Source organism: Myiozetetes cayanensis, unplaced genomic scaffold (genome assembly GCF_022539395.1).
Source record: "Myiozetetes cayanensis isolate MyiCay16 unplaced genomic scaffold, myiCay2020 scf1, whole genome shotgun sequence".
NCBI lineage: Eukaryota > Metazoa > Chordata > Aves > Passeriformes > Tyrannidae > Myiozetetes > Myiozetetes cayanensis.
In genome coordinates, this window is record NW_026086604.1 from 7,966,637 (window position 1) to 7,992,081 (window position 25,445).

The window sequence follows — 25,445 nt, forward strand, 5'->3', positions numbered from 1 at the left end:
CAGGCATTTGTATGCGCTCTGGTTTTAAAAACATTTTTAAAGATGATGAATTGACTTAGTGTTTTCAGTCATTACATACATAATATTAATCAACATTCTAGATTTACAAGGACAGTTTATGAAACCTTTGAACATGGGAGATAGTAGCCAGTTCATGTCTCATCCTTTGGTTAGTAAAAAGATGTTTCTTCACCCAACTGGAGGGAAAACTTTACTATAGGATCAAATTAATTTTGCCCTTTTCTCCAGCTTATGTTTCAGATTTGACTTCTGAAAGGGTAAAATTTGATCCATATGCTTATTTTTCTTTAATATTTCTAAACATAAGATTCTTGAAATTCATACATTTGATGCGAATAAAAATTCAGAGTTTCATCTTTCTCAACTTTTTTTAAAAATTGTTTTCCATGGCAATGAATAGGGTATTCATTTTATTGGTTAAGAAAAGTTGCTCTTAAAGGGTTTAGTTGCCAAATAGGTTTCTGTACCAAGTATGCAGATATTTTAAAATATATAATGTGCCAAATGAAAAGATGTATTTATTTATTTCAGATAACAGAACATACCACTTCCAAGCAGAAGACGAACAGGAATACGTGGCGTAAGAATGTTTACATTTTTCAAGTTTATTTTGCCAATAGAGGTGTATAAAATCACGTGTAACAATGGCAATAGTTTACTCAGTTACTGCACAAGTAGTGCCTACTGTCTCTTTTTTCTGCTGTTGTGAATCTACAAATGTAAACTATCTTGTGTCACACTACAGAGCTCTTTTTAAGCCTTGTAATGTTAAAACCAAAACCCAAACCAAACTAACCAAAAACCCATTTAGATTGTGTATCCTGCCAGCACATGGTTTTCGTGCAGTTGCTTATGATAATAGAGTGTATCAGGTTATTAGGATTCAAACGACATAAATACTTCCTAAGTCTTCTCTGTCAACTCTGTTTTGCAGTTACTTCTTTTACTCCTGATTCTGCCTTTTCTTTTCAATTAAAAATAATAAATAGATAAAAGAACTCCATAGAACACACAGAATATATGCACAGGCAGTGCATCTTTTCTACTGTTGGCCTAGAAATACACAGCAAAGCACATCTCTGATATTGGTGTACTTCAGAATCCAGGAACTTGCTTCATTAATGCATGTTTCCAAACAGATTGTTTCCTTTAAAACAATCTTTCTTCCTGCTGCATCAGGACTACTTCCTGAGAACCATGTACCACTGTTTTTTTATCCTGCTGAACATTGCTCTCTGTGCCACCAAACGTGTGTTGTGTGTGTTGTCTAATGCTCATCACCCAACAGTTCAAGGAATAAAGTTACCAGTGAAGAGGACAGCAAGCCTGAGCCTGCGAGGCTGCCTCATTCTTTTGTTAAATATCCATATTCTAATGGAAGCCTGTGTTGCTTCATGTGTATTTTAAAGGTACAGGGAATGTTTGTAGGGTATTTTACTTGTTTGGTACTGTTGGGAGGCAGTGGCATTGACAGCTGAGCCTTGGGAGGTATGGGTGAAAGGAGAGGGCTGGAGGATTCTTTGTGCACTTATTTCCTTCCAGTCTTCCACAGCTTTATGTTGGCTCTGAGAGTACAAAGCTGACTTGCCAGTCATGTTTGCTGCATTCATCCTGGAACTTAATTATTCCAGTAATTTTCTCAGTCAAGAAGAAAATACTGTTATTTCTGATGAGTCATAAGTTTTTGGGACTTTGCCCTGCATTAACTCTTAGTATATTAGCTGTTTTAAGAAGTGCTTTGTTTGGTTTTTTTTTGTCTTAACACATGAGCAAGGTAGGGGAGAATGCATTAGTAATATCCTTCTTCTGATTAGCAGTTCAATAAATTCAGTCTAGTGGGCTGCCTGTTGGACTGTTCTGAAGTTCCAGGCTGGTTTTATTTCCCATTAGAAGCACTGAAGTCTCATTTATCACTTTAAAGTCCACTGGCTGAGAAAATTACTTGTACTGGAATACAGAATCCTAGAATATCCCAAGTTGGAAGGAACCCATAAAGATCATTGAATCCATCTCCCTGCTCCTTGCAGGACTGCTACAACTGAACCATGTGACTAAGAGTGCTATCCAGATGCTCCTTAAACACTACCAGGCTTGATGCCCTGGCCAATTCACTGGGGTCCCTGTTCCAGTGACCAACCACCCATTCAGTGAAGAACCTTTTCCCACCTGAACTTCCCCTGATGCAGCTTCATTCCATTTCCTCATGTCCTATCCCTGATCACAAGAGAGGGAAGATCAGCACCTCACCTTCTGCTTTAGTTTTGATGCTGCTTCTGTTCTTTTTTACTTTATGCACCAATTGAAAAAGAAATGCAAAAGTAGATTTTAAATCACTTTCCTTACAGACTCACAGCTACAGAGAGGAAAAATCAAGATGCATTTCTTTATAGTCTAGTTTAACTGACCCTGCATACATATGCCTTGTGATCACTTTACACTTTCTATAAACAGCACCTCAAACTACTTAAAAATAAAAATAATTAATATTAATTTAAAAAAAGCAGATGGTTTAATATAAAAGCCACTGAAGCCTACATTCTATTATAGATTTATTACTGCTTCCCCTTAAACACTTCCTTCAGTCCAGTGTACTTCTTGATTTTTATCCAGGCAGCTGTCTGAATAGATTGACAGTCCTTAAATTTCAGTGGATTATTGGTTTCTCTAGTAGATAAAAATATATATGCACACAAATAAACAGACTGCCCACGCACCCCCTCTCCCAAATACACTGTATTTTATGTGTAGATTCTAAGAAACATAACCAGATTTATTTTTTTTAACTTACAGAATAATAGCTGCTTTCTATTTTTTTGTAATTGTGAATAGGGACAAACATAATCCAGACATGACCATTTTAGTTCTTTTCTACCCTCTTTTTGAAGATCAAGGGTATATCCATTTCTACAGGAAACACCTGGATTATAAACAAAGATAGATTGAGAAATTTTTCTATGAAGAAACACACATATAACTTCAGTCTAGGTTTTAGCAGCAGTCCTCAGGCATTTTTTACTTTGGAAAAATTGAATTGGAAGGTCTTGGTACTATCTGTTGCTTCTTCCATACAAAAAAAAAAAAGTTATTTGAAAAAAAAAAAGTTATTTGAAAGATACTACGCCATTCTTGTTCTGTTTATGCATTTACCTGGAAACAACAATGTTGCAATAGTGCTTGTCAGAAGACACAGATAAATTTTTGTTGCAGACTGAAAAAATGCAATGCTTGCTATTCTTGTGAGAGGAGTTTTTATTGGCTTGAAAATACTGAAGAAAAATAAGAGGAATCTGAGTGATAATCTGGTCCATCCAAGATAACAAATTCCTTCTGTTTCCCGAAGGCACCAACGATGCCAGAATTTTGTTTACCCTTGTGAGTTTCTTCCCTACCAGGAATCTCCAGCAAACAAAATGCCTTGAAGGATCATAAGAAACTTCTGAGATTCAGAAAAACAAGTATAATTGACAATTGGACAACCTCTTCTATTGTCTAAGATAGAATAGAATCATAGAATCATTTAGGTTGGAAAAAACCTTTAATGTCATTGAGTCCAACCATTAATCAAGCACGGCCAAGCCCACAACTAAAACATGTCCCCAGGTGCCACACCTCCACACCTTTTAAATATCTCCAGGGATGGTGGCCCAACCACTTTCTTGGGCAGCCTGTTCCAGTGCTTGGCAACCCATTTTGTGAAGAAATTTTTCCTAATATCCAATCTTAACCTCCCCTGGCACAACTTGAGGCCTTTTCCTCTTGTCCTAAAACAAGAAGGCTTTTAAAAAGTCTTACTAAAGAAATTTAGAAACTTAAAATTATTTGAGAGAACAGTACAAAGTATTACCAGAAACTTTTTAAATATTATTTTGGCACTGGCAGTGTTGTGAGATAAAGCAAACACATTTTCTTTATAAAGGAAGAAAAAAAAAAAAGACTAATACGGATAAGAAAAAGAGGAAGAAGAGCAATCAGAAGGCAGTTTTATAAACTATTGACATTGAATTAACATACTGTATTTACTGATTTGATTTGTTTATTTTTGAGTGCACAGCCTGGCAGGAAGGCCTGGTGGCCAGCTGGGCACTTCTTGCACAAGCAGCACCAGTCATTCAGAGTGTGCCTGTCCTTGTGCCGGTGCTGCCTGGGCCGTGTCTGGGAAGAGCTGGCACTGCAGTGCCCCTTGCTCTGACCCACAGCTGACACCAGTGACAGGCAGCCTCGAAGAGCAGCTTCTTTCTACCTGAGCAAATGCGACCAAAATAAATTGTTGTTCTGACAGTTTAGATACTCGTAATAAGGAAATCTATATCAAACTAACAGCTGGCTCAGTTGTGTTGTATTTATTTTAATTACATCTAATATTTTTTAATTGTTACTGCGTAGCTGAGTTTTATTTAAATTCTGCCTTTTTAACAAACTAATCAAATTTTAACCCTGAAAGCAATTGTCAACAAATGTCAGAATAAATGTTGTCTGTCTGAGTTTAATTATTATTTTACTCTGTGTGTTTAACCAAACATTGCTATAATAACAGACAAGCAAGACACTGCTTCCTCTTTTTTAGTAGCAATGGATTTCCTCTGAAAAGTTGCAGAAGAATGCCATCTAGTGTGGGCTCTTCTCATGTAACAAGGGATAGAGATTAATGTAAATTTACTGTTTTCAGCATGCAAAATATGGAGCAAATTTGTGTTCAAGATTTTAAATTTCTCTTTTGTTTCTGAGGTTGATTGTTCGATATTTTTAAAGCATTTTCTTTTAAGCACAAGTTCCCAGATTATTTTGTGTGCGTACAAGTTTTAGCACATTTCAGAAGACTGATGATTTCAGGCAATCTGGGTATTGTAAATATGAAATGCCTTGAGGACTCTGCCAATTTAAAATATTTATGTGTAAAAAAGGGTATTTGCAATAGATCTAAAAACATCTGAAATCACTACACCTGTGAGGATTTCTTTGGTTTTTTTTTTTTCCTAAATTAGCAAGACCGAATCTGCAATGCGCTTGTCTTTAGTGTAACTGCTTTCCCTCTTTATTTCCACCTGTAGTGCCACAGCCACTGAGAAGGGGTTGTTTGGTTTTAATTAAAACATTATTGTGTAAACAAAGACTGTAAACAAGTGATTGGGAGGGGTGGGGGAACTAGTGCCTGAAATATCATTAAAGAGTCTTGATTTGTTGCAGTCAAGAGCTGCCTCTAAAATTCTGTGTTGGCTATTGATATGGTTATTCTCTTGTCGTCCTCGTCCTCTTTTCCTTACTCCATTGGTTGCCATGGCAATTAATTTGGGCATTACAGCCTGACTCTGATTAGTGCACAGAGGCCTGCATTTTAAAAGGCATCAACACATTCACAGGGGTGCTTGCTGTTTCCTCTGTGAGGAGAAAGATGCACAGTGGAGAAAGCAGGGGTTATAATTTTCTCTTTTAATAACAGGAGAGACTTCAGGAAGATTTTTGGGCACCTTTTAAACAGTTAAATTTACAAGAGCTTTAATTGCCTCTTTTCTCTTCCACAGCTTCTGCCTACTTGAGGAACTTGAACTGTACTGCTTTGGCTTTAAAATTGTTCACCAAAGGGATGTTAGAATTAAGACTATTTGTCTCTTCTCATTCTTACTTACCTTTTCTCAAATCTCTCCTTTTTGTCTCTCACTTTTTCCCCTCTTCAGTCTCTCCCACAATAGAGTCCTTCCCTGTATTCCCACTAATATTTGGTTCCTGGGGAGCTTTCTACAGTTTATAGATTAACTTGTATTTGCAAATGCAGCTCTTCATTAAGGTCTTTATCTTGTGCTAGATGGATATCAGTATTGACTAACAGCAAAGAAGAAGCATTAAATATGGCATTCCGTGGAGAACAGAGCACAGGGGAAAACAGTTTAGAGGATCTGACAAAAGCCATTATTGATGACATACAGAGATTACCCGGAAATGAAGTCTGTTGTGATTGTGGCTCACCAGGTATCTCAATTTGTTCATGTCATCAACCTCTTGTTGGAAGCTAAGTAATTTCTTTAAAGAAGTGTTTATAGAGAGCAAACTAATTTTCTAAGTGATGTGTTTCTCAGTTTTCAGCCTGTTTTTAAAAGAACAAATATGACTTTCCTACATTAGTTCTGTTTAATTCACTAAAATATTTTTGTGTGTTGTCTGTGCTTACTTCCAGCAGTTCAAGCCCCTCTGGAGTTTGAACTGTTCTTGTTGCACTGTGTCTAGATGCTTGTTGCACTTGAATGGAAGTTGCTTGGCATCACTGATCCTGTGCATGCTACTAAGTAGAAGTGAGTAATATTTAGACAATGATTGTGGAAAAATTGACCTGGCCAGGATCTTACTCTGAGGTTTTATCTTGGCATGAGACTACTGAATTGCAGTATCACAACTATTCAGAGCTGGAATAAGTAGTCTTGTACAAAGAATGAAATCCTCCAAGATAATATCTTCAGAAGTACAGAGTTACAGGTCAGTTATGTGTCACTCAGAGCTTGCGTAGAGGCAGCTTGACCCAGCACAACTGAATTGATGTGGTATCTGGCAGCTGTTGCAGCTTTCTCATCTAAAGAGACACTTGAAGAACGTGATGCTTATTTGGAACTGAGTAGATAGTATGTATCTTGCAGATACTTGCTGATCCAAATAAGAAATAGCTAGGTAAAAATACAAACTGGGATATAATTATGTCAAATCCCGGAATCGGTTCATTCAATTATTTCATCATGTAAAGCTACAGAAACTTCAGACTATAGTTCTCATTCATCTTTTAATTTATAGTGAAGTTTTAAGCTTCACTCCTGCACCCCAGCTTGCTGCTTTAAAACTCTTGACTTAATGCTTCAGCGCTTACTATTTAAGACCAAGGAAGAGCTTAATTTGAAGACATGTATGTGTACAAAGTGTGTCTGGAGCTTTTCCTTTTCCTTAAAAACTGGTCATGCTTCTTATGTAGCATTCATAGTGTAAGATCTACTCTAATATTACATGCAGATCTCCATGACAGCAATTATTTATTTATTTTTATTTATTTTTTACCTGGACTAGCCAACATTCCTTAAATTTTCTACAACATACTACTGTTTTACATACTGGTAAATGATACTGTTAATCTTTTATAAAGGACTATTTAATGTTTAATAAGTAAATTTCAAAACTTCAGAGGTTGTCAAATTAGGAGATCTGTTCCTTTTAAAAACAGGAATTAAAAACCTTATGTTATTTGTACAGGAAACAAATCCTAAATGTATTGAAATATATTCATGCAGTATGAATTTATAAGTCTAAATTCAGTGCCTTTGGGACTGTCCCTAAATCTGAAAAACTTAATTCCATTGGTAGCAATTTGTGGTTAATTTGCACTGCAGTTTGGAGAAAAACCTAAGAATATTCCATACATTTCCATTCTTTAAAACATTAAATGAGGAATCATTTCAGAATACATTGGGATTTCTTACCACCACTGAAAACATTTTCTTGTACTTTGATTAAATACACTGTTTTTCAATTCTACAGATCCAACATGGCTATCAACTAATTTGGGCATTTTAACCTGCATTGAGTGTTCTGGAATACACAGAGAAATGGGTGTCCATATTTCTCGAATCCAGTCTTTGGAATTAGACAAATTAGGAACATCTGAACTCTTGGTAAGTTTCTTTAATTTGGATTACTTTTGGGGGCTTTTTTTAGACAATTGATGACATAAATATATAGGAAGGATTGAGATATATAATTTACAGTTAATTTTTTCAAGGAATGTGTTTTTGCAGAACACCTCCTTCATATTTTTTTATGTATTTTATAGAAGCATAATTATATATTAGATAATATTATTTATTATTGATGCTTTTGGTGATTTCTCACTTCTCATGTTCATTTCCTGGGGTTTTGCAGAATGAGTATTGATATCTGTTGTGATTAGTGACATCAGAATTTTGCCTCTCAATAGCTGACCTTGATCCTGAATGAGGGCAGTCTAAAATCTCACACAATTAAAAAATAAAGTAAATATAATTTAACTTGGCAAGTGAGAATGACTGTTGCTAATTTTGACAGAAAAATGTTGGATGAATCTTTTAATTTGATAGAAGAAACAGTATAATATTAAAGGTGTGAAAGGAATTTGATGTGAGACTACTAAAAAGAAAAAAAAAAAAAAACAAAACAAAACAAAACCAAAACCACCAAAAAGATATGGAGAAAGAAAAAAGAAACAGTTGTAGCAGGTTTATCTCTCCCCTCTATGTTTGACCTGAGAAAAGATACTTGCTACATAAATTTCATATGGGAAAATTGAGTGAGGATAGAAGGCAGTTCTGGATTTGGGTATAGGTTCAGCATTAGCACTATCTCTCTCTTTGAAATACTAAGTTGTTTGCAAAGTTACTATTAATATAAATCAAATTTTGCTAAGCATGACCTTCAGTAGGTCTCAACTTATTTCCAAAAGTAGCTTCCTAATCGGTGTACTAGCACCATTTCAATGTTCATACTGCTGGTTCCTCATTCTCATTTTGGGTTTGGCGTTGGAGGCAGATTGACCTGAAATACAAATAATTAGTTGTGACTGTGAAGTCTATTGTACAAGTTCTGAGATGATAGAATTTACACTTAGAGGTTTTTTTAATAGCTCTATATTGACCTGCAATCATTGTGCTTTCATTTCGCAGTCCTGCGTGTTTCATCTTATATTAATAGTGTGGAAAATGCACATTAATAGTCCATTTTTTAGGTTGCTGTTAGACCCCAAAAGCCATCACCCTCATTTATTCTTTTTCTTTTTTCAGCTGGCCAAGAATGTAGGAAATACTAGTTTTAATGATATTATGGAAGGGAATTTACCTAGTCCTTCACCTAAACCCAGTCCATCAAGTGATATGTAAGTCTTGAATCTCTAAAATCTTTAACATGAAGTTTACTGTGGAATGTATATTTGATATAAAGTGTCTTAAACAGCAACCAAGCTAGAGGAAGGCTAGAATGGCAGAAGAATGGGGATTTTTACTCCATCTGTGGAGTTTCTTATAAGATATGTTGCCACATTTTAGCTACCTCAGCTTCTCAGTGCAGAAAAATTTTAAGTTTGGGTTTCAAGGTTCACTGTTTGAATCTTGAATGGGTTTGAGTTTTATAGCATCCCCTCAGGTAATGAACACAGTCGGACTAAATGACACCAGCTCTGTTTTTCCTTTGGTGTTAGTCCCCAGAGTCAGAGTGATTTTCATATATAACAAGAAGAGAGGATAAATTTGACAATGTACTTACTGTATTTTGCATTTGTTTGCAAGAAAGACATTGGAGTATAACAATAAATAACAGATTTTTTTATCAGATAGCTTTCCTTTCCTTTCTCATCTCTCAAGTTAGACAAGGTGATTGCAAATTAAAATCGTTGACCCATTTTTCTAAAAATTTCTAAAGCAAGCTCTATTTTCACACCCCACAGGACTGCACGTAAAGAATTTATCACTGCTAAATATGTAGATCATAAGTTCTCTAGGAAGACTTGTGCATCTGCAGCAGCTAAACTGAGTGAATTACTTGAGGCTGTCAAATCCAGGGATTTACTTGCACTAATTCAAGTCTATGCAGAGGGGGTAGAGCTAATGGAGCCACTGTTGGAACCTGGACAGGTAAGCTTATCAGGTAAACAAAGAGTATTTTAAATAATGTGTATTTGTAAAGTGCCCAGGACCTAGGCTTTAGCTACTTTAGATGCTAAAGCAAGCAAAATAACAGATGAAAAGGGTGAGGATTTATTTTCTTTCCTTAATGTGATATCCTTGTGGAGAGGGAAAAGAACACTATCTTTTGTAATCAGTTGGTCTAAAGGAGTGTGAAATGCAATATACACTCTTCTTGCTGCAACTTTAATATGTTGAAAAGCACCTGTTCTGCAGTGTGTCTTCTTTAGGAAAAGGCCTAGAGAAAGGACACTTGACTTGATAGCTCAGGGTCACCTGATATCACCTGATGATAAAACTGCCTTTAAAATAGTTGCTGAAGGAAAACATTATTAACTGTCTACAAGTCTCTATTTACTGTATCTGACGACAGAATAAATCTGATACCCTCACAGCTTCTGATGAAACATTTACAGAAGTATAGAGTCTTTCAACTAGAAAGAGGGTTTTTTTTGGTTTGTTTTTTTTTTTTTTTAATAAAGTCCTGAATACTTGATCTTACTTCTGAAGTCAGTAACAGTCGGGTTTTTTTTTTGAAATCAGTCCAGGTTGACCTCAATTATTCATGGAGAAATGTTGCTTATGAGCAAAATAACATGTTTTTATAGATAATCAATGCTGTGTAACCACTTGCTTGGCAATGTTTTCTCCCATCACTTTTAAACCCAACTTGGAGAGATGTCACAGAATGTTTTCAATCAGTTGTGTGAAAATAGCTAACATGGCAAAGGACACAGTATGAAGTGTCTGTATGAAGTGAAGGGGATAAGTTCAGTATAGTCTCAGCACTTGAGTTATCACAGAGTGCTTATTGTGGAAACACATGACAAATTCTCTAACTGCAGGGTAAGCTTTCTGTATTTGTCATCCACAGCAGTTACCACAGAATTAGCTCCTCAGTCCTTCTCAGCTCTTACAGGCAGTGATACTTAGAAAGGTATAAGCACCAAGTGAAATGTAGTCTGCAGTTAGGACATTTATAGCAGCATTCTCCACTGTAAATTCTCTGATGTTTAATAAGGTGATATCTTTTTTCTAAATTGGGACTTTAATTATAAGTATACATACTGTAATATGCTTTTATAAAATGTCCTTTATGATCAATTGGAGTTAATGAAATCTAGATCTAGATTAACTTCTTTTGCAACTTTTAAATGGAATTAAACAGCTTTTCTATTTAAATGCATTACTGCACATGATATATATAGAAAATAAACTATGACTCAGTTCAAGTCAAACAAGGAGACCCCATATCTGGGGGAAACCACCCATGCACCAATACATGCTGGGAACCACACAGCTTGGTCTAAAAAGACCTGGGGGTCCTGGTGGACACCAAGCTGAGCATGAGCCAGCAGTGGTATTCTAGCAGCACTGAAACATTGCCAGCAGGTTGAGGGCAGTGATCCTTCCCTTTACTCAGCACTGATGAGGCTACAGCTGGAATGCTGTATCCAGCTCTGGGCTCCCCTGAACAGGAGAGACTTGGACATACTGGAGAGAGTGCAGTGAAGGGCCACAGACATGTGAGAGTCTGGAGCACCTGGCATATGAGGAAAGGCTGAGAGATCTGGGATGGTTTGGCTCAGAGAAGGCTCAGAGGGATCTCATCATGGCATGTAAATACCTGAAGGGAGGGTACAAAGAAGGCAGATCTAGGCTCTTTTCAGTGGTGCCCAGTGACAGGACTAGAGCCAATGGGCACAGGAGATTCCCTCTGAACATCAGGGAACATTTTCGTATTGTGAAAATGACCAAGCACAAGCATGGGTTGCCCAGGGAGTTTATGGAGTCTCTGTCCCTGGAGATATTCCAAAGCCATCTGGACATGGTCCTAGGAAACTGGTCCTAGGTGGCCCTGCTTAGGAGGGAGGTTGCAATAGATGATCTTCACAGGTCCTTTCCAATTTCAACTGTTCTTCAAGTCTATAAGAGATTTAATGTATGTGGGGCTGATTTCTGTGGTGGGTTTTTTCCCTTGGTTTTGTAGGAAATAGTATTGTGGCTGTGCTTAGTGCTCACCAGGGGCTCATAGAGCAACAAGTACTGTAAACTCACTCAGTATTCCTGACAGGATCCCTTTTAGTTACTAGCAGCTAAAATAGTAGTTACTAGTAGCTAAAATAGTTAAAGGCTTCTCAGGATTGTTCCATCCAGTGGGGAAAAGGGAATACTGGCTTTGAGAAAGCTGTGATCTCAGAAAGTATGATGGCATTTCCCTTGAAGCACATGGCGTCTTTTAAAGATACGAAAGGCAATAACTATTTTCACCATCATTTCCTAGTAGTATTTTTCTGTTGAAAGATTTGTAAAAGAGTGAATGACGTGTATCTTGTTAGGTCTGATATAACAAGCTTTTCAGAAGCAAGACAAAGAAATCTAACTTCTGTTTACATGTGTTTAGGAGCCGGGTGAAACAGCACTCCATTTAGCAGTCCGGACTGCTGACCAAACCTCTCTCCATCTGGTTGACTTCCTTGTACAAAACTGGTATGGGTTGCTCATTTATCATTAAATTGTGCATGAAAAATGTAAATGTCCAGAGCTATCCTGGCAGTGCCTTGGATGCTGATTGCTCATCACTTGTAATCTTTCTCCTTAGATGTGTTCCAAAAGAGCATAATTTAGCACCTTCGAGTTGACCTTTGTGCTCCTAATGAGTAGAGAGAGGGAAAGACATGTAGATTAAAAACATGGAAAGCAGTTATATAAAAACAGGATGAAAGGAAAAACTCTGCAGAGCACAGGAGAGCATTGATTTAGAACACATGACAACATGAAGCAATGCAAACGAATAGTTCAGGTAGAGGAGGGATGGCAAGGAAATGTGCCAAATGCAGGACATATGAAAAGAAATTGTGAGTAGAAAACAAGGATCTTTCCCAGAAAATTATGAACAGGCTATAGATAGACTTTGAAAAATGTATTCCAATATTTAATAAACTGTATTAAAGCTATTGAGAGCATTAACTTCTTAATTAGTAATTTTCAGCATCTAGTTTATTGACTGAGATATTTTTTGTTGTCAAGGGATGTGTTCATAGAAGTAAAAAACCCTAAGAAAATTGTGAGTACTGATTATGGTAGAGTGTTATTGAAGTAACAAATAAAAAATAAACTACAAATATTTGCAAACTGTTTGAGACTGTAAATTAAGAAATGTTTTAGAAGCCCAAATTATTATTTTGAGCATTATTAAAGAATTTTTTATTTTGCATTATTATTTAAAATTATTTTGTTTAGTTATGAAGCTTCATAGTTTCTTCAGACAACTATAGTCTTCGTATGTGTTTCTGTCTGTTGTCTGTATTTTTGTCTCAGTCTCAAGTTTAAGAGCACCTTTACAACCCTGTGGGCTCTGCACTTAGTGTGCAGTATAGGTAACACTGGGAAAAGCTGTCATCTCCTGAGCTTTGCTTTGCTGTTTTATAAGTGTATTATATTGATCCCAAAACGTCAGTGACATTTTTGGAGAAACCTGGTTTTAGAACTTGAAAATTGAAGGAAGTTCAGCTTTTAAAAAGCTGTGTGAATCTTTTTCCATAGCTGTTTTTTTCCCCTAACTCAGTGTATATCCTAATAATTTTCATTCTCACAGCCACCCTTTTCATATTTCTTTGATTGCATAGGACTTATTAATCTATTTTAACTGTATCAGAATGATTTTTCAGATATTTTTATTGGGCTAATTTAGCATGTTTGAAAAAGAAATTCCAATAAAGTGGCAGGTGGAAAACAACTGGAATGGCCTTACAGAGGATTAGGCTTGAATATTAGAGTCTCACTTCACTAATTTTTTTACTGAATATTTGTAGATTCACAGTCCTTTTCAATGGCAGCTCAGGTATTTCCAGTGTCCTTGGAGCTATTTTTCATAGTCTTTGAAAGTAATGTTCAATTTAAAAATATTTCTTTTTCCTACTTCGTGTTTGTCCAGTAAAGATTCTAATAATTTATTGTTTACAGGCATACTGAATCTGAAGTGAATAGCACAGCTACTATATTTGTCTTCTTTGTTTTTTCTTTTGTGTTTAGTGGAAACCTGGACAAACAAACAGCATTGGGTAATACAGTTCTACACTACTGCAGTATGTACAATAAACCTGAGTGTTTGAAATTGCTTTTGAGGGGGAAGCCAACTATTGATTTAGGTAAGTTCAGTATTTAAAACTAGGAAATAAAAATTTCCTAAAATTTCTTTCCATTATTTTAACCACTTTTATTTATGTCCCTGTGGTAAGTAAGCTTTTAAAACTGTGTCAAAAAGATGAAGACCTTGTCACCAACAAACCTAAAGGCAACGTTCAGTTAAGAAATGGAACTTAAATTCTTACAATATAATAGTTACAAAGATTTCTAATACAAAATACTAATGGTAAACAAGTTTTTCTGCAGAGCTCTATTTCTGACCCATTGTAAATTGCCTGGAATTTAGGTTTATTGTTTATGTTGTAAAATTCATCTAGAACTTGTATGTTATAATGCTTCAAGTGACTGCTCATGTTAATTCCACTCTTAAATACGTGTGGGTTTTGTGTACACAACAGTTAATTCTTCTGTTAACATCAATGGCAGCTGGCACTGTGGTTTCACCCAGCAAGTCCCAGCCACCATTGTCGCTGTTCAGGGAAGGGATCAGCTTTCTTAGCTACCTTTCTGTTTCTCCTTGCCATCTGCATGTATGAGACAGGTATAACACTTGCTGTGCCTGCATTAGTCCATTTTTCATCATGGCTTACCAAAAGTTTAATTAGAGATAGAATCTCTATTTGCTCACACTTAGGATAATATCCTGTTTTCTACCTTCTCTCCTTTCCCTACCATATTTTGTGAGTTAGGGAGGCATTCCATGAATCCCAGCTTGTTAGGCTCAGGAGTTAAATGTCATCAACATGTCTGTAAAACATTAGCATTCAGTTAATGGTATAGGGGACAAGTTTTTTCAATAGTTGATGCAACTGCAGTGTGTGAAATTTGGTTTCTCCCTTTTTCTTCATTGCCATCATTTTCCTCCACTTCCTGGTAAAAAACTTTTGCGTGGCTTAGTGTCAGAAGTCATTGGTTTCCTTGGCCTTCTTATACATCCTTAGAATATCTTATCATAAGTCAAAGAATTTAATGTGACCTTTTCTAGCAGTTATAATGAGAAAGCTAGCTGAACAAGTCAAAGCAAGTTTATTGGTCCCTCCATTGAGTGCTCTGCTATGTAGATGCCAGAAGAGTGTTCTCACCTTTCTGAGGTGTTTTGTTTTTTGGGGGGAGAGGGTGTTGCCCTCTTTGTGTTGTTTTTTCTGCACTGTATATTGTCTTTAGACCTTAAGACATCAGGTTTATACTCAAAAGCTGAATGTTTGGAATTTAGGTAGTCCCTTAAGCTATCTGTATGTTAACTTTACTCAGGAAGTACTGTATTTTCATTCCTTTTTGTGTTAAACCTGTGAACCATCTCAAAGATCTTTCCACAAGGAAATCCTTCTTCTAGGGATCTTAATTCTTTCAAAGTCATAGGCCTTTCTAGATTACTGCTTTGTATTTTCTAGGACTGGAGTTCTCTGTGTAATATTTCACACAGACATATGTGCTTGTGAGACCTCAGCCTGACTGTTTTCAGTTCCTGATCACAGAAATGCTTTACAGTCTGGATGTGCTGTAAACCACTCTCTGTTCCAGCTCCATGGCATTTGCTGATGTACATTTTACCTAAGTTTATCCACATAAGGTTCGAATGTTGGGGTTATTTTTGATTCTTGAGACTTCCTACCTGAGCATCTAGCAAGGATTCCATTAGGTGCTATGCCAGAGGACCTTCCAGAGGGCTCAGATATTGCTTTCTTTCTGATTGGGTGTTATTTTAAATTGTAAACCATTTTATAGCCTTTATAAAGACAAATTATCTAGAAAGTTTTAAATTTATTCTTGTTCAAATGTCTTCAAATTAAGGCTTCAAACCTCTAAATATTAATCAAAGTAAAATGTGCTTGGATCAACCTTTTTTTTTTTTTTTAATATTAGAATAGTATTCTTTCTTGAGCCATTTTACCCTTCTACTTGCTTCTCCTGCTTATTCATGTCAGAGTTTTATTGGCAAAGGTGTTAATTTGGAACTTGAAATGACCAAATTTTCTTTATATTTTCTGCTAGGATGGTTAGGAGGGATCTGGGAACTGTCCCAGCAGATGCTGCTGTTCAGAAAGAACCTGATGATACAAAATGCTTGAGCACTTTTGAGTGGAAACTTGGAGAGATGCAGCTACTATATAATAAACAGATATTTTTGATCACTTTTAGAAGTTACTGTGCTACAAGTAGTGAAACTTAATGAATTGTTTCCTTTGACATCTCAAAGAATTGCTCTTTTTTGTGTTGTTAATTTTGTAGTAAACCAAGCTGGAGAGACAGCTCTGGACACAGCGAAAAGAGTGAAAGCTGCCCAGTGCGAGGAACTGGTAAGAAGGGAGCTGTGGGGGGAAAGGCAAGGGGAATGTTTACTGCTTTAAAAATGTGAGCTACTTAATATATCCTTACCACTTATCTCAGATGTGGTATTGCTACCAACTGGCTGTGTGCTGATCTGAAGGCCTTACCATAGGTGAATATTTTCTTACTTAAAACATAACAGTAATTTTCCTTGTAACACTTTAAGTAAAGTATCTCACTTCTATTGGCAGTACTAGTTGTTTTCACCATGGTATTTTAAGACCTTAAATACTGGAGGGTTACATATACCAATAAATAAATCATTCAAGGACATTTGGGCTTCATCACGTCAGAAGTTCTTTTTAAAGACTTTTATATCAGAAGTACAAAACAATGCTCTGTAATATTAAATCTGTCAAGACCTTTTAGGTCTGGATCTTTGTTTGTCTTTTCCTGCTTTAGCTTTTCTTATTTAATGGGACAGGTAGTTCAGAGATGGAGAAAGTCTTCTTACAAAGAGAGTTGAAACAACTTAAAATTAAAACTCCCCAATGGAGAAAGAAGCAAAAGTGTAATATCTGGAAGTTAGTATACCAAAAAAATGTAGAACACCAGCTTCTATGGGACTTTGTCCCTCTACTGAACATGATCAGAGCAGAAACCTTGCGGAATTTTGAGAATATGTGAGGGATGTTAACAGATGCCACTCGAGAAAATTATTGGTGTTCAAGAAATAAATGTGTTTAGGGTTTTCCCATGCACTCCTCTGAAGCAGTTAGCCAGGAATAAGGATTCTGCATCAGACCAACAAACTTGTTTGTTCATGGCCCTCCAAGGTGCCACCAGCACACATTAAGTAGGCAAGTGACTTTAATTACTGCCAAGGTATTAAAAAGTCTAAGTAGTGTGGCAGTTACACATGCTAAACAAAACCAGGAGAATTTACAAAATAGTTGTCACTTGCTACTTAATTCTATTTCTTTTTTTCCTCATTTTGATGATCCAAGGATATCTACTTTTGCTCCATAGCTGGTAATTTTAATACCTTTCCTTTGACAATTGAAAGTTCTTGTCATGAATTAATCATTGCATAATCAAAACAGCTTATCCTTCAGAAATGTAAATAATTTTCCATGTTTCTGGGGATACAAGTCAACATTTTGCTATGGCTGATAAGGTGTACTGTCACTGACTTCTCAGTTAGTGCCACGTCTGCTGTGTAAGTGCTGTCTCCAGTAGTTTGAGTATTCTGTCAACTGAAAAACAGATCAGCTGTACAGCACACAATTGGGATGGATTGCTTTTTTCTTTAGAGTATCACTTTAGTAAAGTGACATTTACCCTTAATGTGGACCAACTGATTGTGTTATAGAGCAAACAAAACGAAGTGGATGTTATCAGTGATCTTATCTAGCAGTTAAGTGTTTCAGTTGTTGTAACCCAAATTCCATAAATACCTCACTGATTATTTCACCTAACTCTCATAGAGCATTTATACCTTTTCTGGTTTTTTTTCTTTTTTTTTTATTTTATTTTTGAAGAGGAAAATTATTTCTGCATTTTTTTTCAAAAGTGGCAATGAGATATGATTAAGAGTGAAAAAAATAAAAACAATCCATGAATGAACATATTGTTTACTACCAGCAATAAGAAAGTACAAGATAAATAGCTGTGGGTTTCCATTATGATAGATGTACAAAGCTGATTTTTGTTGCATAACTGGAGTCTTCACTGTGTGATTAAATTCAGTTTCAACTCAAGTAGGTTCATGAATACTTACATAACAGATTGGAAATACTTTCTTTATTACATATTTTATTTCAGGAAGATGGTTAAAGGCTCTCCTGAATCAACTAGTAGACTACACTTCAAAGCATGTGAAGGAATAAATAATGATGGAAAATCTAGGCCTTAGAATGGAGAATTTATCTCCTCAGAATAACCATGAACTGCTCTTTTAGGTTTTTTGCTGATCATTGAAGTAATAGTTTTTTAATACATTTTTTGAGCTGGCAAAGTAGAGGACTTTTGTGCTTAAGACATGTTGGCCTCATCCATGGAGAGGCAAAGTATTTAAATAAAGGTTAAATATCTTTTATTTTGGTTTGAGTACAAAGATTGTGATTTTGGAGGAGCAGTAGCTGTATGTAGTAGAATTTATAAATAGGTTTTGCCTTTACTTTTTTTAAAGGAGGGTTCCAGATGCATTCTACTTTTGTGCATATCCCTTGATGTCATCCATTCAAATGCTTGTCAAACATGGCAATTTCTGCCATTTTTGAGAAAATCTTTTTGTATTTTAGCTGTTTCTCTGTACCACAAATAAATGAAGGATGCTTGTATGATTGCCTTGAAACTGTGTGGGTTTTTTTAATCTAGAAAAGTTCTAAACCTCTAAATATTTCAGTTTATTTCTTACCATTAGAAATCTTAACTTCGTTAACACCAAAATAACAGCAAGTATTTTAACAAGAATTTTTATTTCTTTCAGCTTTCTCAAGCCAAGGCAGGAAAGCTAAACCCACATGTCCACGTGGAGTATGAATGGAATCTTCGGCAGGAAGAAATTGATGAAAGTGACGATGACTTAGATGATAAGGTAAGTGTGAATTACTGGGAGGGCTTTGCACACCAACTGTCACCATTTCAGATCCGTGGTAATAAATGGAATTAGAGACCCGCTTTAACCTTTTTTTTCTTATAGATTTTTTTTTTGGCGGGGGGGGAATAGTTTTGAGGCCTGTATTGAAGACTGACAAAGTGTTTTTTGAATATACACTGTCAACCTGATTATTTTGTACGTGAGTTTTAGAGGTTTTGCTTTGACAAGACATACAGTATAATATAGATCAGTAAATCTAGATTACTTTGTTGTCATTTTATCCTCTTCTGAATTCCGGACTGTTAAATTTTAGCTGGAGGAAATCCAAAGCTTACATACTTACTTTTTCCATAAATTAATTAAAAACCTGGTTGTTGAATAAATAACTCCATATTTCACAAACTGTGCTGTGCTATTTTAAAGACAGAAGAAATGGAAAGACAAAACTTGAGGGCACAGGATAATTGCTATCCTAGAATAAGTGAAAACTTAGGCTCAGTGTCCTACTTAAGCAAGTCAGTTAATTACTGTGTGCTCTGTTTCTGTAATAAATGCCAATACGCCTCTCCTATTCTATGTGAGAGCTGCAGAAAGAAATGTGGACAACTTCTCATTTTCTGTGACACTTGAGACTGAAAGATTCAGGAACCAAAATAATTTACATGTCCTCAAGGACAGTAGAGAACAAAATGATCATCTGTGCAGGGAGCCTTGGGAGGATGAGTGATGCTGTGCTGGAGATAATAGCCTGAACCAGAGCTGCAGGGAAACAGATCGTGCTCCATATGCAGCTATTAATGTACAGCAGGCAAAAACTGATGTGTGAAATTTCTTCAAAGAGCAATTATATGCATTTAAAAAGAGCTGTATCATGGAATATATTGCTAGTTCAGGCACCAAATACATCTGATCTGTCAGAAGTGTTTGTCTCTTTTTATTAGGAATCAGTGGGGTAATAAACTTGATACTTGGGGATAATCATCTGATCTGAGTAAAGGGCTGTATGTACTGAAAATTACTCTTATATTCTAAAAATGTTACTAGTCTTATATTGGTGTATTGTTTAGTATATTATTAGTGTGTGTCTCCTGCTTAAAGATTAAATCTAATTTTGTATACGTGATGATTTGTTGACACTACAATCTTAATTTTCAGTTAGAAGAAAGCACCCTTCAGGTTGAATTACTGTCAAGGGGAGGAACAGGGGCTTATTTGTCCAATAAAGAAAAAAATTAGGCTCATGTTCACTAGAATATGTTCTACTATATTATTTTCCAAACATATTAGCTATATTTAGTGTTAAGAGAGCTGCATAATGTATTTATTTTTCTATTCACAGCCTAGTCCTATAAAAAAGGAAAGATCTCCGAGACCACAAAGTTTTTGTCACTCTTCAAGCATTTCTCCGCAAGACAAACTGACTCATCCTTCATTTAGCACTCCCAGAGACAAGCAAAGACTCTCCTACGGAGCTTTTACCAACCAGATCTTTGCAAGCACAGACTCACCCACCTCTCCAACTGCCGATGCTCCTCCTCTTCCTCCTAGAAATGCTGGCAAAGGTAAGTCTGACTCCAACCTACACTTGCAAGCAGTGATTTTCCCAGAGTTGTCCTTCCTTTAATCAGGTACATTGCAATGTTTCAAGATGTAGCATGTTTTTCTTGTTGCATTAATGCAGTAATATGGCACAATGGATGTTCTAGACTTAAAAAAGGGGGGGATATTCAGTAATGGACTTATTTATAATCCTGCACATGAATGGGTGAAAAATGAACTAATATTCTAAATAAAAGTTGTTTCATTTTAAGAGACTTATTCATGCAGCTCTAGTGGATCATGTTGGTTTGACCTAGATATCTATAATCTTCAAGTTTAGAAGATATATTTATGGAGCAAAACATATTGCTGTATTATATTTTGTGCAGATCTACTTTTTAGGACAAAGAAGCCCTTCATCTATTCCCTCCTTTTTACATGTTTAATTTAGAAACAGATAAGCTGTGTTTTTACAGTAGACTTGTTAGAGAAATTTTCAGTTGTAATCAAGGCTACAGTATAGTTTAATGCTTCAGCAGTTATCCTGATGCTCCCTTTTGTGAGCACTGTTATAATTTCATTTCTCAACTGGCAATTAACTTTGTTTAAAAAGGATAAAGAAATGGTTTCATTGAAATGTGAAAGAATAAAAGGGACAGGACACAGTGTGTTGGCATCAGGTCTTTGTTTTTACATGGTTCAGATGCTGTGCTTAAGCACTACTGTTCCACCATCAAACTTTACCATCTACTGGCAACTTTCAAATGGATCCCTTGGCTCTCTTTTAAACAGGTTTGTTTGCCATTACAAGGCAAAGTGGTTTTGCCATGGTTTGCATTTTTCACATGAGGTTTTGTAATCCACATCTCTTTATATCAGTTTCACTGGGGACTCAGTTTATTCCTTGTAACTTTACTATGTTGACCTCCTTGTTGGCATTTCAAGATTCTAACCTTTTCCTTCCTATCCCCCATCCCTTCTACATGCCCTGTGTCACAGTCTGCTATGGATTGTCCATTGCAGACACAGTGTAGGGTCTTAGATGTTCCTTCAGTCTGACCGAGGATAACTTTTTCTTGCCATAAAGGTGCTAAACTTGGAAACTAATCAGGAATCTCATTTCCTGAAGGTGATTAAGGATCTTGTCTGGTGTCTGTCTGTACACACTGCTTAGTATGTTGTCAGCTTTCAGTGCATTATAACCAACATTACTTCTTTGTCATTATATAGTGAAGGTCTCATAAGACTTAGTCAGAAAATTGTCTTTTTCTGCAGGAAGGGGAATAGTGATGTGCACATTTCATTCAAAGTATGTATTCTGGTTTCAGAAATGTTAGGCCTTTTCTTAGGTGTTCCTGCAAGTTCCTGGATGTTCTTAGACAAGTGAATCAACACAGCACTGAAGCTAATTGGAAAGAATCGAGGCATTGAGTTCTTCCATGTTTTCATGTCAAAGATTACACAAAAGAAATCCTTATTTCTGTTACAGCAAAATAATATATTATCACGAAATACAGAGAAGTATTGCCTTCTAATGTAACATTAACTGTTTCATCAGAATGGAAAATGCCAGAGTTTTAATGGAACTGCTGTTACAGTAAAGTACCTCTGCTTCTCTGTTTCAAACATGCCAAAATTCTACAGTCTGTGAGTGATACTGGGTTTTTAGTTGGTATCCATTCAAGTACTGTGAAGTATTTAATCAGTTTTAGGAGTTTACGTTAAATACATACCTGTGTTACAGGAATAACTGAAGACTCAAAAGGATGGGGGAACATGCATAGGAAAACTCATTAGTGTGGAAAGGTTGCTCTAGATGCATCATTACAGATGCACTTTTGCTTCATTACAAACTGTGCTTCACCTTGTTATCTCCCCCTTTTCAACTTCCAAACAGATTGTTTAAAAGACAAGAAGCAGAGACTTTCCACTACCATAAGACACTCATGACACATCTGAATTTTTAAACAGTCAGATTTAATTTTGTTTCTGTAGGAAAAAAATAATCCTCTAGAATTTATCTGCTCTTTCGAGATTAGCAATAATAGAGTATATCCCTTACATCAAAGTTTAACATACAAAATTGCTTATCAAATCTTTCTTTTTTTTGTAAAAGTTCATTTTAATGTTTGAGTTAAGATTATATGAAAAGTATTACATTTTGCACTAAGTTCCCTAAATAACACGAGTAAGAAAAGCATCGAATCTGTAATTAAATTTAAATTAAATTAAATTTAGACTTACCTTCTGTCCTCAAATGTAATCTGATCTTTGTCCCTCTGCTGCTGTGAGGCCCTGGCAGGTACCATGGGACTCTGCTGGCACCTGGAGTCTGTAGGGAATGGACAGCTGAGACCTGTATTCTAGAAGGAGGCAGAGAGGATTTTAAAGTTTCATGGGTTTTTTATCCTTAGGGACATACAGATAAAACTGTCTTTCCAGAACCTGTTCTATATTTAAACAAAACCCCCTCCCTGTATCCATCTGTTAGCTGGCTTCATTGGCCAGTGAAGTTCCTGGGTAGAAAGGTTCCATGGTGTTCCTGAGGTGTCACAGGGGATAGGAAGCCATCCAGTGAACGTGTGTTGGGGAAAGAAAGAAAGTTTAAAGCAATTTACATGGCACACCACTCTTGCTCATGTTTTGCAGTGGACATGCTGGTTGAAAATAATTGTTGGAGAAGGTGATATGGAGATGTTTTAAGTTTCTCTATACATCATTATAATGCATGTCCAGGCTTTCCAGTTTCATAACTTTTCAAAACACTCCTAAAAATGCTGGAATGATCATGTATTTTACTGTGAACTATTTGTCATTTGTGGATACATCTTACTTTCTGCTGTCTCTGCTACAGATATAGTTTATCCTAACAGAAAAGTATAGAATGAGTGCAGTAGCTGCCTGAGCCAACCACTGTGTGCCTTTTTCAATAGTTTATCTAAGCTTCTCCAGATTCAACTTATGTTGTCAGTCAAGTCTTTAGTCTGTAACGTTCTGCCAATTATTTTTTTTTTATTGCTCTCTTCAGCTTACACCCCTGCACTCTGGCTTCAGACATCTAGCAAGTCATCTGCCTGTTGTTTTACAAAAAGCTTTCAAAAAAAAAAGAATATTTAAGTAGTTGCGTGACTCTCCCCATTGCACAACCTTCATTGCAAATCCAATGTGAGGGTGATGTTTCTAACTAGTTTTGGAGGAATGTTAGGCAATCTAAGCCAGATTTCCTTCATTTTAGCTGAAAGCTAATTGATTTTTAATGGTTCTGCCTACTTCTCCCATACTGGACAAACAGGTCAGGGATCAATTCTGTGTCATGATGTAAAGTCTGGATCTTCAATGCCTATGAGTTTGCATATTTTGCACTCTGTCTCAGCTCTAACATGAGGGACATAAACCCAAAGGCTCTTCCTTTGTGGTTCCATTCCACTGCTGCTGCAGACACTGTGATATCATCTGCTCCTTCACTAGATCAGACTCAATTTCTAACCAAATTACCTTATTTGAATTTATTAGTAACTTCTAGAAGTTGTCTGACTGCATTGCTAACAGGATTAGGAATCTTCTGAAGTCCACTAAATTACTTTGTGCATGTACCAACATTGTGTTTGGCTTTGGTGATTTTTCAGACATTGGTGACCATATCAAGGCACTGCCTGGAGGGCAACTTTACAGGTCTCCATTTCTGGTTTCTTAGACTAAACAAACCAAGATCATGTCACTTTATCTGATCGAAGAGTATTTTCATTCTCCTCTGATTTGAGCTATCCTTTCATCACATTAGCTCTTATCCATACCTTTGCTGTTTAAAACAGCTTTCTGAAATACAAGTGACTGGAAGTGTCGGGACAGCAGTAAAATTTGTTCTTTCTACTGGAAATACCACATCAAAACATCCTTTTGTCCTTCTTTTTTTTTTTTTTTTTCAGGATTGTTTCATAATCTGGCATAGCAGGCATTACACAGTCTCTACTACCAATTTTGACTGAAGTCTTTAATTTATAGCACAAATGTATTTAATCTCATTTCCATTATCACAGCCTTTAAGGTCATCTGGTTTCTTCTGTTTCTTCTGAATGCTTTCAGGATTATATACTTAAGTATACTTAATGACTTAGTTTTTTAAATATGCTTATAAATGTGTTGCACATATTGATTAAAAAATACTAGTTATCCCACTCAAATGCTGTATTTTTAATATAATAGGAATGGAAGGCTGACTGACCACTGGTGCTTTCATGGGCTCTTTTATTTCTGAATCAACACAAAATACAACATTCTTTAATAAGTTTTGTCTATTTTTTTTTAAACAGGACTTTTATTAGCATTAATTATAAAATGTAGTTCAAGTGCTAAATTTGCATCAATGTTTATTCTTACCTTTCTTATGCAGAGTGATCACAATAATTTTTTCTTTTATTATGGTCTTATTTTCAATACTGAAAACAGATGATCTGAAATAAGACAAACTGAAGAAGGTTTTTAGTAACACCTGTGGAAAAAGTCACTCATGGGAAATTTAAAAATTATAATAACAACACTTGTAAATGAAAATACTATTTTTAATATAAATTGTTTTCCTTTTCAGTGCCCGTTCTACCATTAAGTGGAATTTTGGTTCTTCCCTCTCTATCATTAAGTGGTAAAAAAAAATTACATAAGTGGGATTTTTACACTCTAAACCCACCATTTCTTGATTGGATGGCAACAGCTTTGCATGGTTTCACAAGTACACAAATTAATCATTACTGTACTAACTGCACAAACGCTGAAGGGCAATGCACTATTAATTGCAGACCTTATCCTGTTATTCACCTTCATACAATAATTTTGAGATTATTTAATCTATTTACACATGAAAGCCTGATCCTTGTGATATGAGAAAGGGATAAAATATGACAACAGTCAGTATTGAAAGCAACTGCTGAGGAAAAGAAGGTCCAACAGAAGCAAAAAAAAAATAGGGCAAAGGTTGTGTTTTTGTTAGTTTTGTTTGTTTTAAGAAAATGTCCTTTCTGAAATGTGAATACCTCAATTATGTGAGAAATCATGATTAATGTGTCTAAGGAGAAGAAATGGATGGCTTAATTGCTGCCTGGTTAAAAATCACAAAATATCTTTGATCTAGAAAAATAACTGCTCTAATTGCTTAAAGATATTTACCCTATCCTTGTATAATTAAAAATGTC

General features: G+C 35.9%; 1 protein-coding gene across 1 annotated transcript in view; it reads left to right on the plus strand.

Annotated features, from left to right (window-relative positions):
- ASAP1 (ArfGAP with SH3 domain, ankyrin repeat and PH domain 1) overlaps positions 1 to 25,445 on the plus strand; it is a 147,942-nt gene that overhangs the window by 101,983 nt on the left and 20,514 nt on the right. The window contains 10 exon segments of the mRNA XM_050313880.1: positions 553 to 601; positions 5,822 to 5,985; positions 7,531 to 7,664; positions 8,805 to 8,896; positions 9,464 to 9,650; positions 12,106 to 12,191; positions 13,737 to 13,852; positions 16,080 to 16,147; positions 18,610 to 18,717; positions 20,060 to 20,282. Of these exon segments, the coding sequence (XP_050169837.1) occupies positions 553 to 601; positions 5,822 to 5,985; positions 7,531 to 7,664; positions 8,805 to 8,896; positions 9,464 to 9,650; positions 12,106 to 12,191; positions 13,737 to 13,852; positions 16,080 to 16,147; positions 18,610 to 18,717; positions 20,060 to 20,282 (1,227 nt within the window).